The 17,007-nt window shown below is 41.1% G+C and overlaps 1 protein-coding gene across 2 annotated transcripts; it reads right to left on the bottom strand.

Annotated features, from left to right (window-relative positions):
- Positions 1-15,140: 15,140 nt before the first annotated feature.
- Positions 15,141-16,598, bottom strand: LOC118514855 (uncharacterized protein K02A2.6-like). 2 transcript variants are annotated; one of them, XM_036061799.1, is made up of 2 exons: positions 16,230-16,598; positions 15,141-16,143 (listed from the first exon to the last, which is right to left on the bottom strand). In XM_036061799.1, exons 1-2 carry the CDS (start codon positions 16,350-16,352, stop codon positions 15,418-15,420), a joined length of 849 nt encoding a protein of 282 aa, XP_035917692.1. In that variant the 5' UTR covers positions 16,353-16,598; the 3' UTR covers positions 15,141-15,417. The 2 variants fall into 2 exon arrangements, with proteins under 2 accessions (XP_035917692.1, XP_035917691.1); XM_036061798.1 differs by having other exon boundaries at positions 16,318-16,598.
- Positions 16,599-17,007: the final 409 nt, after the last annotated feature.

Raw genomic sequence — 17,007 nt, 5'->3', positions numbered from 1 at the left:
AGATATTTTGTCATTGCCTGGTGCTGTGTTCTTTTTTCTTCGCAATATATCAATCCACTCTTCAAAGCTGATTAGTGTTGGTGGTGTTTCTTCATTGTATATTTTTTTGTTACCTTTTTGATTTTTCTTAAAATTTGCTCTCATGAACTCTCTTGCCGCTGATTTACTTTGATGAATTCTATTTTGTTCTAACGGAAATGTGGTTTTTCCTTCCAAGTTACCCAAAAGCTCCCACATTTCTTTACTATTGGTGTTCATGTCAAGTTTGTCTAGTTTCGCTTCAAATTGTGTTCTTCTAAATATTCTTTTTTTATACCTGAACATTGCATTAGCTTTGTTGTAATTGATTTTGTTTTCTACAGTTTTGTTTCTGGTAAATATTTTACGCGTGCGGTTTTTTTTTCTTTCCAGGCCTTTTCAGTTTCAGAGTTCCACCATATTTTTGGTTTTTTCTTTTGTACATGACTGTGCTTCCGTATTTTCTTTTGAATTACTTTAATAAGCGTGTTTAGATTTTCGGTCCTGTCTGGTACAATCTGGTTGATGTCACACATCAGTTGTTTTTTGTTTACGTATGTTTTTTGCCTCGCTCGATCTTTTATCTGTATATTTGTTATGATGGTTCTATGATTTGTGGCTCCCATGTGGTGGTCTAATACCTCTCGGTTGCTCTTAACCATGATATCTTCCGATACCATGGTAAGATCAATTGCCGTGTTTTGTTTTTTTGCCTCTGTGGGAATATATGTGAACTCACTCTCGTGGAGCAAGCACAGATTTGTCTCCTCTAATACATCCACTAGAAAATTGCCCTTGCTATCATTGTATGTGTTACCCCATATAGTGTGGTGACAATTTATGTCAGCTGTTATTACAGTTTTGTTTTGATGTGCGTTTGCTGTTAGTATTTTTGTTACGACGTTTTTGTATACACTTATCGGTGTGGATGGGGCCGCATACACACTAACTACATTTAAGTTTAGTTGGAGTAGCTGAATTTCAGTAATTTGAATATATTCGTTTTCTTCATATTCTTCTAACACTTTATATGGGATACCTTTTTTTACGTAAATTGCAGTTCCACCGTACCCGTCTTTTCTGTTTGTGTGTATTAGATTATAATTGTGTATTTTGGCTTTTTGCGTATTTGTGTCGTTGAGCCACGTCTCCATAAAACATCCGACAGTAATGTCCATTGCAGACATAAGCCGTAATGATTCTTCTTTGTTTTTGGTCACACTGGTAAACTGGTGGTTTTGGTAAAATTTTTAAACTGATTAGCGTCATTTAAAAAAATTTTTTTTTTTGAATTTTATCTTTTCTTATTCCTTTTTTTTTTTAATACGTCGTTCAAACTTGTTGGTCACTGTTATTACAGGTTCTCACTACTATTGTCACGGCTGGGTTTAGGTTTCGCTGGTCGCCCCCTTCCTCGCTTGATCGTTTCTTTTTGTTCATCTTCTGTTTCAACGGGGAAAGGACGCACTAGTTTGGGTCTGTTTATTGGTGTAAGTACGGGAGAGATTGGCGAAAGGTCAGTCATCACTACACTCGTTTCATCCGTAATTTCGGTTTGTAACTTCTCTATGCGTATAGCTAGAGATTTTGATGTGCATGGTGTCGGCGATGTATTTGTAACCGCGGGTTTAGGCGTAGTCATGAGTGTGGAGGTTTTGCTCGGATTACATTTGCTTGTGTTGGCTGTGCTTATTGCAGCCTTTGTTGCATCCGCATAACTTAACCTATTTTGAGCACATGACACGCCTGGATGTATCTTGCAGTTGCAAAATCGGCACAAATGGGCTTGAGTTTGATAAGTTATCAAAACTTTGTGTTCGCCTCCCAGGTAGGCCGTGGAAGGGATTGGGCTTTCTACTTTCATACGGACTTTGAAGTCACCCGTCTTGGCTGCGTATTTGTATTCTATTCTCTACAGTACCTAACGTATCTAACTAACTAACCTAAATTATCTTATTTTAAACTAGGCATTATTTACAATATGTACATTTTCAAATCTCTTGTCTTATCATCAAGGAACAACGTCTGAATCATCCTACAATTGGATGAAAGACATTTATGTTTAAGGTTATCCAGATTTTGTTGGATCTGATCCCCGTCAATCCTTGACGGGTGATTGAGAATTATTTTCAAAAATTGTTTTGTATTCGGTGTACAGCAAGCATACTCCTGCTGGAGCATGACCCCCAGATGTGTGATCCATTTAGAATTTCAGGTAGTATAACTTGTATGTACAGTATAAATTTGCTTTCTATTGTAAGAGTGGACCGTCTTTTGACTATAGGATATAGACTGACTAGAAGACCGCATGTTTTAGATTAAAGGATTTCAATATGAGCTTTGAATATAAGGTGGCTATCTAGTGTATTGCCGAGATACCGCATAGTAGTGGTCCAGGGGACTGGATTGTCGTGGATTGCTGTTTTATTTACTCTCCGTTGGATTGTCGCCATAGTACGCTTTCGGTAAGGTAGAACAATGGCCTGCGTTTTACTGCTGTTCACCAGTATCTTCCAGTCGTTTAAATATTTTAAATATTTATCAACGCTTTTTTGCAGTCCAGAATGGAGCTTTGCATAGACCGGAGAGCTATGCAATATTGCAGTATCGTCTGCGTAAAGAGAAAGTTGCGCACGTTGATTTAGGGATGGAACATCAGTAGTGTAGCAATTGTATAGAAGAGGTCCTAAGACGCTCCCCTGAAGAACACCTGCACTGTTACTGTAGGGCTCTGATCGGATTGAGCCCAAATGAACTGCTGATGTACGGTCACAAAGGTAGCTTTGAATGATTTTTAAAATGTACTTTGGAAAACCTTGTACTTTCAATTTGTGCAGAGGCTCATGGTGCCATACGTTATCAAAGGCTTTTGTAATGTCTAAAAGTGTTAAGGCAGTGGACCAGCCACAGATTTTGCCCTGGTTTATGATGTTAATCATACGTTGCAGTTGATGAGACGTAGAGTGAGCTTTCCTGAAACCAAACTGAACTTCAGTTAGGGTGTTATTCTCAGAGCAATGGTTTTCCATTCTTGCATGAATAATGCGCTCCAGGATTTTGGTGCGAACGCACAGTAAGGAGATAGGCCTATGACTGCAAGCCATGCAGGGATCCTTCCCAGGTTTCCTGATAGGAATAACCTTTGAATGTTTCCAGCGAGCTGGGAAATATCCTAACTCAAGGCACCTATTGAAGATGTTGGTCAGTAGGGTCAAAGAATTGAATCCAAGATGTTTTAGGCAGATGTTCAAAAAGCCATCCGGCCCGGTGCCTTGAAGGAAACGCTGTATTTGATTATGAATTTCACTTTGTGAGGTCCTGTTTATGACTAAAGCAGGGTCAGAGTGAGAATCGATTTCACCGATACTATTTTGCACAATGTTTTCATGCGGACTGGTCATTGTGTCGCTGATGTTATGCGAGCTAGCAAAAACATTGGCTAATAAGGATTCTTTTTCTTGTGGTGTAAAGCAAATAATGGGGTTACCTTTCAGAGAAGGAATGGGTTTGGGCTTAGTGCGCAGGATTTTAACTACACGCCAGAAGAAGGGCTGGGAATTTTTGGGAAGATTCTTTACCATCTCGGAGAATCGTTGGTTATTATGTAACCAAAGCCTATATTCGATAAGTTTAGCCGCTTGACGGAAAGCGGAAAAGAAGGCCCTATCCCTGTTCTTTGGTAATGTTCTTTTGGGCGATTAGACCTTTTGTTTCACGGTCAAGCTGGATGAGTTTTTTACTTATTTCAACGCGAGGAACGCACGAACTTAACGCGTTGTTTAGACAGGCTTCGAGCATGGTGATGGCTGCGTCAATGTCGTTGATTGTTGTTGCGAACGCGACAAAATAAAATTGATCTAAAATGACTGGCATGCAAGAGTTAGAGGAACAATTATAAATGACTAAATATCTTTCGTTTAGGATAAATTCTCACCGGAAAATATTATCTTAGGAAAACAACCTTAAGTCACAGAGAGGCCTCATACCGTGAGGAAAACGAAAGTATGGTGCGTTATTGGAAATATCAGAAAGGGGACAATATCCAGACATATGAAAACTATAAATAAACTCAAGCCGTGTAATAAAAATGAAAGTGAAGAGCATGGGCTGAACGAGGTAAACATTAGAACAAGGCATACATTGTCATTGCGCGATTAAGAAAAAAAAACGACCAACGTAAAGATCAAGGCATGGTCGTAGGGCAGTGAAGGAAAGACCAATTGACGAATAGAACAGACGACGCGCAGGCAATAAGCAATACGAAAATAGGCATACGCATTTGAACCACAGATGCACGATGCATTACCCATGATCATAAAACGATAGGGTAACAATTGCCAGATATTGTAACATTACAGACCTCCTACACTAGCCGACGCCTGGCAGGGGTCAACGCATCAGCATACCGAATTAGGAAAAAGGAGATCGATGTAATGCTGTTTCATGTTCTTTTTCCCACGGAATTTTAGTATATAAGACAGGTTTTTTGAGAATAAAAATTGACTTGTAATCCAGACCTCAACGAAGAAACTTGTGTTTCATTGTTTGGGTATCCATACAGAATCGGGAAAGTTTCACCTTTGCCTTCCCTCCGGAAATTGGTTACGCACTTTGGTGTCTCCCCACTCCGTCGGAAGAATTAGGCGAAATTAAGCCAAGCAAGAACCACGGTTAGAAACTTCTCCTGGTTATCCAGGAAAAAAGGCTAATCGTCTGATCGAGCTACGGCATTCCCGTTGTCCACGCCGAGTTAGTGTAGTGCGAGTCCGCCGCTAAAAACTTCTCCTGGTTTTCCAGGAAAAAAGGTTAGCCGCCTGATTCAAGCAACTCTGACAAGGCCAGGAATCTGCGCGGAGATCTCCGAATCGATCACTCCTTCGCGTGGTCGGTTCAACAACGGTTCGTTATCGAACTAACAAATGGTGGCTCCAGAGAGGAGTTGTTAATATCCGCGCGCGTTAACAACTCATTCGAGCGAACTTACGTTCGTGGTGTGCTGTCGCCAAAAGAACAGCCTCTAACTGAACCCGCACCAAGCAGTGTTTCAAAAAGGTTCAGATTCAAATTCTGCGCTCGTGAAAAATAAAGTGAATTGCAGCGAGTGAAACGGTTTACAATTAAAACACGTAAGAACTACAGTGCTATAAGTTAACCGTTCGAGTACCGTTGCGATCATATCAATGTGCACAAGTGCAGAACAAAATCGGAGAGCATCAGTGATTGCCAGTGCGTGATTTAAGCTATATATAAGCAATAAACACGGCTCCGAACTAACCCATACCAAAGGGTAATAAAGTTCTTCCAAAAAGGTAGAACTAAAAGGAGTACGTTATTTTACTATCCGAGAACAATAGTATTACAATACGGCTCCGGAGTGAACGAAAAAAGTTCACATTCGAAACAAACTCGAAAGTAACTTTAAATGTTTAGCGAAGACGTCTATGCTTACGAAAGAAATCGTGTTTAACAATCAGTACGTGGACAACCCCGGAATAATAAGTTAACCGAGTGAATGACGTTTCGATCGTTTTAAAGTGCTCGCGTTTAAATAATTGAGGACATAAAATTACCAGTGCATAAAGGAAGCTTATCAGCAATAGGCACGTGGGAAAGAGTTCTCGTAAGGCGTATCTTAACGGAGTAAGTCAGTTGACTATTGGTGCAGATGGTTTTTTAGTACGACTCCGGAGTGAATTATCAGCGAGATCGAGACCACATTAAACTACCGGGCACTTCAAGGAAAGGTAACACCGAAAACGGTAAATCGAACTTTCTTATCTATAGCTCAGAGTAGGAATTTTAAAGATCCGCCGAAATGCCTTATAAATTTACCACGAACACTTCCGGCAGTTGCCGATTGTGCGTGGCGGAAGACACTTCCGAAGAAAGCATGATTTCATGCTATGAATGTGATAGGTGGTTTCATTTAACATGTGCCAAACTAACACGTAAACCAAAGCCGGAAGAATGCTGGCTTTGCGTAAAATGTCAAAAGATAGCATATGAACTTAATAGATTGCCCAATGAATCCGCTAGTAAGGATACAGAGGCTATGTTCACACGACTATTGATTGGTCAACAAGAACAATCAAAGGAGCAATTACAAGAATTTTTAAAAGCAGTAACAACTATTGCGGGCGACAAACAAGGATCGCCGCACATAGAAACGCTATTGAAAAGACAATCGCTTATGCAGTTGCCGAGATTTGGAGGGGATCCTGTAGAATGGCCAAATTTTAAGCAAACATTTGATGATACTTATGAGGAGGGAAGATTCTCTAATTTAGAGAATTTAAACCGCCTTAAACAGGCCTTATATGGACCAGCCCTCAAAAGCGTTCAACAATTAATGCTGGATTCTTCAAACGTGCCAGAAATAATGACACGCTTAAAGAACTCCTTCGGGAGAACAGATTTAGTGTATCTAGAGCTACGTAATAATCTGTATAAAATCCGAGGAGATTCCAAAACCATTGTAGTGGAAATGGTAAACGCTTTAGAAAACCTCATTCAAACAGTAAACTTGATGAGGGAACCGGACTACCTGAAAGATCATACGCTGGTGTTGGAGTTGACTGCTAGGCTACCACACCAAATTCAGGAAAAAAGAGCCCAGTACATGGCTGAAGCGGAATCACCGTTAAGGGTTCAAACTCTAGATAACCTATGCGATTGGCTGAGACCTTTCGCTAAAACGGCAAACATGTTAAAAACAATATCCGCACACACTCAACGTGGAGGCGTTCATCTCCACGAACAAAAAATCCCATACAAAGGTTTTCAAGAACCAATCAAAAAGGGTAAGGATTTCGAACAGAATTCGATAGAAGCAAGCAAATGCTTAATATGCAATAAGCTACATAAAACGATCAAATGTTATGCATTGGTCAATGAGGTGCCATCTGAGCGAATAAAAATTGCTCAAAATAAAGTTTTATGTTTAGGTTGCTTGAAATCTAACAATCATACAATACATGATTGTAGATCCGCGCAAATATGCGGGATAAATGGATGCACCGATAGGCATCATAAAATGCTTCATGTACCTCAAAATTTTGAAATCGCAGGAGTAAACAATCATCAAGAACTAGAAGCAACATCATCAACGCACTTCCAAGTGTTGCCAGTTGAATTGATAAACGGCAATCACAAAATAAAAACCTATGCGCTATTAGACCCAGGTTCATCCTCAACCCTATTAGAAGAAAAAGTTGCGCGTCAACTTAACCTAAATGGGGAAGTAAAACCGCTCCAATTACTATGGACACAAGGCAAACAAACTGAACACGTTAAAAGCCAAAACGTGGAATTAAGAATCAAGGGTCCAACTAAAAAAGGTTTTCAACTAAATAATGTGAGAACGGTTAAAGATTTGAAATTACCTGTTCAATCTTTAGATTATGATGATCTAAGCAAAAAATATCCTCACCTTGCTAATCTTCCTGTTTCAGGATTTCAAAACATTCAACCCACTATAATGATTAGCTTGAAAAACAATCATTTATTGATGGGGTTTAAACATAAATATGGTAAACCCACAGAACCAATAGCAATGAGGACAAGATTAGGTTGGCTAATTTTCGGAAAAACAACCGAAAGCCAAGAAGAGGAATATTCCATGATAGTACAACAGAAAGAAAGTTTTCGTAAACCAATATCCAACAAATTTTCAGTAGAAAAATGTGGATTAAAACCAGGTGTTCAAATTTCTCTTTCTACGCATATTGCAAAGTCAAGCTTGAAACAATCAGCAAAACGACGGAAAATAAAATCTGAAAAAATAATTTGCAGAGATATCAATGGTCATGTGTCAAAAAGAGATAAATCCGGAGAGATTCGTCAAAAGGGCTGCAAATTAATAAATGAAAATTCAGTTCTTCAGGCATCAACTACAAAAAAGAAAAGAAATAGGATTTCTACCTGCAACGCAAACTCCAACATTTTTATGGAAGTACAGATGAAAAAAGATCGAAAAGGATCTACACCTGTAAACACTTTACACGGGAAATACCGCCGTCCAGTCAATGAACTGGCGGATTTGAATGTTTACGGCAAACAAAAGTTTGAATCACCGTTAAACAAGAAACAAAGGCTACCCAATAAAGAACGAATTGAAAGTAGTTTCATAGGAATTCATGAAGAAAATATGATTGAAGAGGTAATTGATAAGGAATTACCAACAATAAAGATGAAAAGTAAGAAAATAATTTCTGATGCATGGAACTACAAGGTTTTGACACCCAGCTCAAGGAAAGCTACTGCAATCACACAAACGATTAGGCCTATAGGAAAAGGGTTTATTGGTTTAATCAAAGGCCTCAGGGTATTGTTCCACAATTTATCGACCTTTATATTAATCATGTTATTTCTCTTTTCAGCTAAAGTTTTGGGTAATACAACAAGGGGATTGATTACATATTTGATTGCAACCAACAAACTATTCTCAACAGAAAAAAGCCTCTTGCATGCCACAAATGATATAAGGAGACAAGAAAATCTATCAAATCCAATCGACACAAATGAAGCGTTCAAGTATTTTAACTTTCAAAAATTCAAAGTAAAAAACGATCGTCAAATGGACATTGCGATAAAAAATACACATTAGTTTTCTTAAAGATTAGAAGTGAAGAGATTAGCTCAAACGTAAGAAAAATCAACTATGACTCTCTATATCAAAAGTCTTGTAATTGCAACGCACCCGCGCAAGAGCAACGCATTTCATCAGTAACATCTGAGTTCAACCAGAATCAGAGAAGTCTTCAGAGCGTCATTCTTCATCCGGCAGAAACAGTTGTTCTGCTATCAACAATTAGATGACAACGGTCAACGTCGAAGGGAACTACGAAGCGGTAATATGCGGTTGGCTAGTGCTTAGATACGAAATTGGCTATCTCAACAAAAAAGTGGAACTTCAAAAGGTGTGCAAATTCACAACTATTATCTACGAAGAAAGCTAGCTAATGTTCAACTATCAAACGTTCAAGGTCGAACAAATGCTGTATGTCTTGCTAACGCCATCGAGAGACTACTGTTTGGTCATATAGGCCGAGTCTGATGGAAAGCGAAATCAAGATGCTGAGATCTCCAGAAGATGAAAAACCTGCTACACAAAGTGATGAGAGAATCACTTCTTCTGTGCAACTAAATCAGAGCTGAACAACACCCAAGTCTACAATAGTTTCCGCATAACGCCTTACTGCGGTCTAAACTATAATCTTGGTCGACCAGCTGATTACAATGCATCTTCAACTATCGATATCTAAATCTTAAAATCCAGCATCAAAATGACGACTATTCTTCACATCGTAGCCACTTGAGAAATCGCCCAACTGAAGCCATCGTGTTTTAAGACGACGACGTGTGAAATCAACGAGCAACTACAACATCTCTTATCCTGTAGAGATTCTTGAAAATCGTGTTAATCAAAGTCGTATCTGAGTTTCAACGCCCAACGCGCAGCCCTACGAGCAGTCCAATGTGCAAACAACAGTGAATTATGCCTCACAACTATCATCTCCTTCGTCATCGCCGCGACAACCTACGAGCACCAACGCATCCTCACCGGCTAGACAACTGTAAATCGTTTCTACAATCGACTGCAAGCATCGATGAACTGTCAACGGCAGAATGCGTGCAATTACAATCAGGTGTCGTATAATGAGAGTGCGAAATAATTCAATTGATTAAAATATTAGGAAAATTAACTCAAAGGGAGAATTTGAATTTTATCTCGGCAGTAATACGTCGCGATTATTTGGTAAAACTTGTAGTTTTACGAGGGCCGGAATGTTGCGAACGCGACAAAATAAAATTGATCTAAAATGACTGGCATGCAAGAGTTAGAGGAACAATTATAAATGACTAAATATCTTTCGTTTAGGATAAATTCTCACCGGAAAATATTATCTTAGGAAAACAACCTTAAGTCACAGAGAGGCCTCATACCGTGAGGAAAACGAAAGTATGGTGCGTTATTGGAAATATCAGAAAGGGGACAATATCCAGACATATGAAAACTATAAATAAACTCAAGCCGTGTAATAAAAATGAAAGTGAAGAGCATGGGCTGAACGAGGTAAACATTAGAACAAGGCATACATTGTCATTGCGCGATTAAGAAAAAAAAAACGACCAACGTAAAGATCAAGGCATGGTCGTAGGGCAGTGAAGGAAAGACCAATTGACGAATAGAACAGACGACGCGCAGGCAATAAGCAATACGAAAATAGGCATACGCATTTGAACCACAGATGCACGATGCATTACCCATGATCATAAAACGATAGGGTAACAATTGCCAGATATTGTAACATTACAGACCTCCTACACTAGCCGACGCCTGGCAGGGGTCAACGCATCAGCATACCGAATTAGGAAAAAGGAGATCGATGTAATGCTGTTTCATGTTCTTTTTCCCACGGAATTTTAGTATATAAGACAGGTTTTTTGAGAATAAAAATTGACTTGTAATCCAGACCTCAACGAAGAAACTTGTGTTTCATTGTTTGGGTATCCATACAGAATCGGGAAAGTTTCACCTTTGCCTTCCCTCCGGAAATTGGTTACGCACTTTGGTGTCTCCCCACTCCGTCGGAAGAATTAGGCGAAATTAAGCCAAGCAAGAACCACGGTTAGAAACTTCTCCTGGTTATCCAGGAAAAAAGGCTAATCGTCTGATCGAGCTACGGCATTCCCGTTGTCCACGCCGAGTTAGTGTAGTGCGAGTCCGCCGCTAAAAACTTCTCCTGGTTTTCCAGGAAAAAAGGTTAGCCGCCTGATTCAAGCAACTCTGACAAGGCCAGGAATCTGCGCGGAGATCTCCGAATCGATCACTCCTTCGCGTGGTCGGTTCAACAACGGTTCGTTATCGAACTAACAATTGTGTTAAGCGGAATTTCGGCGTTGATAGTAGTTTCGGTGATGCGTTGAAATCTCGTCCAATCCGCTGAACGATAGTTTAGGCGTTCCTTCCTGGGCTCGGTCCCCGAACCATCGATTTTCATCAATACAGGCAGGTGATCTGAAGAAAGTGCTGTGATCGCTGTGGGACCATGTTGGTCAGGAACAAATTAAGGGTAGAGAAACTTCCATTTTTGTAGTATCTCGGCTGCGGTGGGAATTCTACTGTGTAAAATCCTGCCTGAAGGTCATCACACAAAATTGTTCCGTTTCTGTTGGCGATAGTATTGCCCCATTGGCGGTGTCTGGCGTTCAAATCACCGGCGATGATGTATTGATGTGTATTTCGTGTAAGCTTTTGTAGATCATTTTTCAGGATCTGAATTGAACCGTCGCTTCCTCTAGCTTGCTTCGCACAATAGGCTGAATAGAAGCGGAACGTTCCTTGTGTAGTGGAGACTTCTATTCCAACAGACTCAACCAGTTTGGTCTCTGGGAGAGGAAGTACACGGAATTTAAGAGACCGATGCTCTGCTATCGCTACACCGCCTCCTAGGCTCTGCCGATCTACACGTACAACAGCATGCTCCGGAAGATAGAAGGATTGTGTTGGTTTTAAGTGTGTTTCCGTTAAGGCAAGCAATGAGATATCCTCGTTTTTGAGGAAATCAATAAGTTCCAACCGTTTATGGGCGATGGAACGGGCATTCCAAGTACCACATTAAATAATTTTAGGGCCCCAGAGATGAAATCGACCATCCTTGTGAGAATCTGGTCTTTGGAGCAGTGTTTTTCAACACGCTGTATTCCAGCCAGAGCTGAACCACCACTTTAAACAGCTCTTTCTCATCATCCTTAGCTTCTGCACTGAGGTCGGCACGCAGTTTGTTGAGCTTGTCTTGGGCAGGTTGTCGATGAGGCTTTGGCTTTTGTGGTACACTGCCATGGGTTACAGTATCGGTCAACTGTTTTGGGATGCCTACGATGGTGTCGGGACGTAGATTGTGATTTAGTGCGGCTGTGCTGGGAATGGTAGCTGTTGCTTGTGCTTCGACTGTTGTTTGGGATTTTGCAGTTGCAAGTATTGATGCTGGTGACTTTGCTGCTGCTGTAGCGCAACGATGCTACTGGGGCTACCCTGACACATGCAACTGTGTTGGCATGGAGTTTGTTGTTGTTGTGGTGTTATAGTTAGGCGCTGGTTGTTCTGCATCCAATGTAGTGAGATTGAGCTGGTAGTGGAGCTGGAAGAAATCGCTCTTTAGTTGTATGCGTTTTTGAGTTATTCTTGTCTAAAAAAGATTTAGCAGCTTCGTGATCTTTCCGCGTTTTGCAGAATATTATGCAGCAATTATCTGCAGAGAAACTAAACTAAACAGAGAAAGCTGTATTGATCTTCGTTTAGGTTACGCACCATTATCGGTGGGACTTTTTCATTGCGAGAGAAAGTGCTCTCCGCAGTAGTGAGTTCACCGTCCATGGTGGTGCTCTTATCAGTTTCAGGATCAGCAGCAGGAGTGACCTCGATGTCACCTTTGTTTAAGGAACCCAGCGTTGCGGCTAGATTGCGTGATGCGACACGCTTGCGAACGATATTGGTGTTGCATTCTTCGTCGAGATTTGCTTTCGGACACGCAGCTCTTTAGCGTTTCTTCATTGTTATCGACCTGCACACGGACTAACTGTCCGCCAGGCCGCAATTGGATAAGGTTGCCTTTTCACTTTATCCGTATGATCCGTAGGGTCCAGCACTTTCCAGGATTGCTGATCTCACTAACACCAATACACTCTGGTATTGTGCCGAGTGTCTCTCGGGACAGGCAGAAGCACTCACTTGTTCCTTGCTCGGCAGACACAAGAAGACTGTGTTGTTTTTGAATAAAATAAGAACTAAAAGAGATAGTTAACCGAGCATGCCCGGGATATGGCAAAAACTATGAGCAAATGCCTAGCTAATTTTGTTAATTTTGTTTAATTGTTTTTTTTTTTGCGAGTTTGATTCATTTTCACCCCATGCGGTAGTGACAATACGGCATCGGTCCGTCATCATTAATTAATAAAATAAAATAAAAGATATAGTTTAAATTGATGTTCTAGTAAGTTTCAGAGAATAAAAAAGCACATATTTTGAAGAAACAAAAAATTACACAATTTATACAATTTATTTTGGCATATGAAAAATTCCTCCATATTACATAACTATACGAGCACCTACGGAAAATGTTTCTCTGCTATTGCAATCGCTTTAAAAATTGTACAAAAGCACAATCAGCTTAAGATATTTTTTATAAATGTAAATATATTTAGAATAACTTAGTTTTAATTTTTTGGTCGCTCATTATGCAGATTTTGCGGCAGAGATACTATTTTTTTATATTAGAGTTTTTAATATTTTAGGTAACGCAATTATACAAGTTACGAAAATCCCGCTCGAGTACAATTTTCAAAAAAGGGGTGATTTTATTAGTTACGACTATATTGGTCGGACGCGTATGAAGAACTGATTCGTGACGATCGCTGTTGTCGTTGATTTCGCCAAACTCGTCGATCGTTGATTCTGCTGATTGCGCGGTTCCTATCGATGCTCGTTCTCGGTTTGGGTCGGGGTGGTTTTGTCGTGAAGTGCCCTTGCTGGTTTCGGGTAACTGCCGCGTGCCGTAACTTACATTCCAATTTGTTATAACTTAAAGCAGTTTTAAAGGTTTGTTTTCAAATAATGCATTTGTATTGAAGTAGCAATTCCTGCAAGCAGTGCAAGCAATAGATACGCAAAGCGTAGTATGGGAAAATATCGGATATGGTTAGGTTTATGTGAGTACAGAAACTCGTTATCCTACAGTAAAAATAAAGTAGTCTGTTGTTGGGAAAGGTAAAATATTACAAAGAATTGGAAAAATATAGCAAAACTCATAGCACTGTCATATTCGGCTAAGAGCTCTTCTTGATAAACAGCTACATAAACGTAAAGTAAATTGTTGAACATATCACCCTTGCAACGCTATCAGAAGGACTTAGTGTAATCGGTGAATAGCAATATTTTTATTGTGATAAAAACTTTGCTGGGTTAATAGTGTTAGTAAAAATAATCATTAGATGGGTATGTGATACTAGCAGTATTTGTAAAAATTGTATCATACACCAGCTTGTGCGATTTGTTGGCAAGAGATTGCACAAACGCTTCTGTAGTCGTTTTTCACGACGAGTGGCTAGCCGACTTGGGCATTTGGATTAGTTTTGTTATATTTTTTCCAATAAACCTTTCCCTACATTTCACTTTTCTGAAAAATAAATTGTCTTATTTTAACACAAGGTTTCCGAGTTTCTGCAGCCATGAAAAGCAGTGTTTGCTCGATATTTGCCAACCTTTATTCATATTTTTATTATTTATTTGCCTTTAAATAATTGCCAATTGGTGTCCCTTTTTCAATACAAATACTTCATTTAAAAGGTTCTTAAAAATGCCGTAAGTCATAAAAACTGGAATGAATGTATGCGATATCAAAAAGACTAAACATAATAAAAACTAAACGTTTATTAAACTAAATGAATTTAGAAATATATTTAAATTCATAAAATACTTATGGTGTATTTTTGCTCGACTTTTAAGGCCATTACAATAGAGAAAAATATTTTCCCTAACTGTTGGTATAATAATGTTATGTGGAGCAATTTTGCATGTACCAAAACAACTTGTATAAAAGTGTGTGAGATTATAACTCTTCTTCGAAATTTGTTTTTTGTTATTTTCTACAAGTTACTAGAACATCAACTTAATCTCTTCTTCTTCATATTCAGTGGCACTATAACCTCAAAAGGTCTCGGGTGGCGTTCTGTGACTTAATTTTACCCGAAGCAAGGTTGTCAGCCCTGCGTACGGGGAGGCGGTCCGGATTGGATTTGAAGCCCGGTCCTGCCGGGTGAAGCCCAACGCCGCTGTCGGGTCGGCCACCAGATCACCCCATATTCAAATCTCCTCTAGTTTTTATGATAGGCATAGTATTGTAAAGGACTTTATTTCAGACTGCTTTTGCGTGGTTGTAATCACATTTAAAATCTATTAAGTATCGTTGCGTCTGCTAAATAGGTGTTTTATCGAGCCGGAATGTTGTGTGATGTGTTCGATTTCATCTGGACACTTGTTTTAAATAGATAGTGGGCAATTGATTTTCATAATTTTTATGTTGATGATATCGGGGGAGACAATGATGCCGGTACGCGGACGATTGCGGTTTACAACAAATTAAAACTTATTTATTACATTACACTTATTACACTTATTACACACGCACACACACACACACGCTAAAACTTCGCTCGTCTAACGCGTCCTGTCTCGGCAGCGGCTGGATCAAGAAAGAGGCCGATCGGTCCCGAAGCCCGAACACGAAGGATGAACCGCATGGCACGTCGATCGCTGTCATCCGTTGACAGGACCGAGTAACGGCGTTACGGTCCGGGCCTCCGCTGCTTGGTCGAGTATACACTCAACACCTCCCCCTTTTAATTCAGCCGATACGCGCTGAACCTACGAGGCAGTCTTCTAGTCCTAGAAGATCGTCGTGGTAGCTGTGTCTGCTGGGTGTTGCTGCTGCCACTAGACGAAGCCGCTCGTTGTACCTCCGGTTGCACGGATGATGCTGGCGATGATGCCGGTGCTCGCTGAACCCCTGTCAGCGCCGGTGCTGCTGAAGATGAGGCTGGCTCCGTTGGCAGCGAAGCGGACGGCGACTGCTGACGAGACGTCAAACTCATCTCATCTAAAAGTAAACTAAGGGGAAATTGGTGCTGATCCATCTCGTTCCGTTCTGATGAGCTAGCGACACGGCGGCGGAGCTGATTCACATGACGCCGAAGTCTTCTCTGGTCGTGCGACACAACCTCGTACATGACGTTGCCAATTCTGCGAGCAATCCTCCCTGCTATCCAATTCCAAGAGTTTGCCCGATACACCTTGGCATACACTAAATCACCAGGCTGGTATTCACGAAAGTCATCCTTCGCTGTAGACTCCGATGCTGCAGGAGGGCGCAATAGATGATGAATTGTCCTGGTCGTTCTTCCAAACATCACTTCGGCTGGTGTGCGCTGGTCCAAAGCAGGATTTGGTGTTGAGCGATACGTGAGAAGAAACAAGTCCAGGGCCTCTTCAAGGGACACGTTCCTCGCCCGTATTTTCTTCAGTGATCGCTTGAAGGTATCCACAAATCGCTCTGCCTGGCCGTTGGACTGTGGATGAAAAGGCGGTGTGCGAACATGGTCGATGCCGTTACACTCACAGAACTCCTTGAAGGCCTCGCTGGAGAACTGGGTACCGTTGTCGCTGACCAATGTAACTGGCGGTCCAAATCTGGCAAATATTCCTCGCAAAATAGATATTGTAGCGAATGAGGTAATACTTGCAGTTTTAATGATTTCCGGCCACTTGGAGTAGGCATCTACCGCAATCAGGAAATAGGCTCCCTCCACAGGTCCAGCGTAATCGATGTGTACGCGGTGCCAAGGCCCAGGTGGCTTCGGCCAACATGATGGTATCTGGGATGGTGGTGATTTCGCCGCAGCCTGGCATGCTTCGCATGAAGCAACTCGATCGGCGATGTCGCTGTCCAATGATGGCCAATACACGAAACTGCGTGCAATCGCCTTCATTCGCTGGATGCCCGGATGCCCTTGATGAAGCTGTCTAAGGCATCTCTGCTGCAAAGCTGCGGGAATCACAATCCTCTCTCCGAAGAGGATACAGTCGCCAACGGTCGTCAGTGCTTCCCTTCTGTTGTGGAATTGGGCCAATTCCGCACCATAACTGACCTTGCCTGGCCAACCCGATTGGACGTAGCGGTACACTTCGCGCAGTAGAGGGTCCTTTTTCGTAACTGCTGCAACTTCTGATCATGTACTCCTGCTCCGGTTTCGCGTGCTTGCTGATGAGCCGCGACAGCAGGTCTGCATTGCCGAATTTATCCGTGGGTATGTACTCGATTTCGAAGTCGTATAGCTGCAGCGCTAGAGCGAACCGCTGCAGCCGGTTGGCAGTATACACAGGAATTCCCTTTTTTGATCCAAAGATGCGCAGCAATGGCTTGTGGTCGGTTT

This window comes from Anopheles stephensi, chromosome X, assembly GCF_013141755.1.
Source record: "Anopheles stephensi strain Indian chromosome X, UCI_ANSTEP_V1.0, whole genome shotgun sequence".
In the NCBI taxonomy this organism is placed as follows: domain Eukaryota; kingdom Metazoa; phylum Arthropoda; class Insecta; order Diptera; family Culicidae; genus Anopheles; species Anopheles stephensi.
Note: the sequence above shows the minus strand (reverse complement) of the source record. Positions and strands in the feature narration are given on the sequence as shown.

Excerpts from the sequence above, each read along its gene's own strand:
- LOC118514855 (XM_036061798.1), bottom strand. The coding sequence starts at position 16,563 with ATGAAGGCGATTGCACGCAGTTTCGTGTATTGGCCATCATTGGACAGC. Across the intron at positions 16,144-16,317 it reads GGCCGGAAATCATTAAAACT|TCCAACGGCCAGGCAGAGCG; the intron begins GCAAGTATTACC and ends TTTCATCCACAG.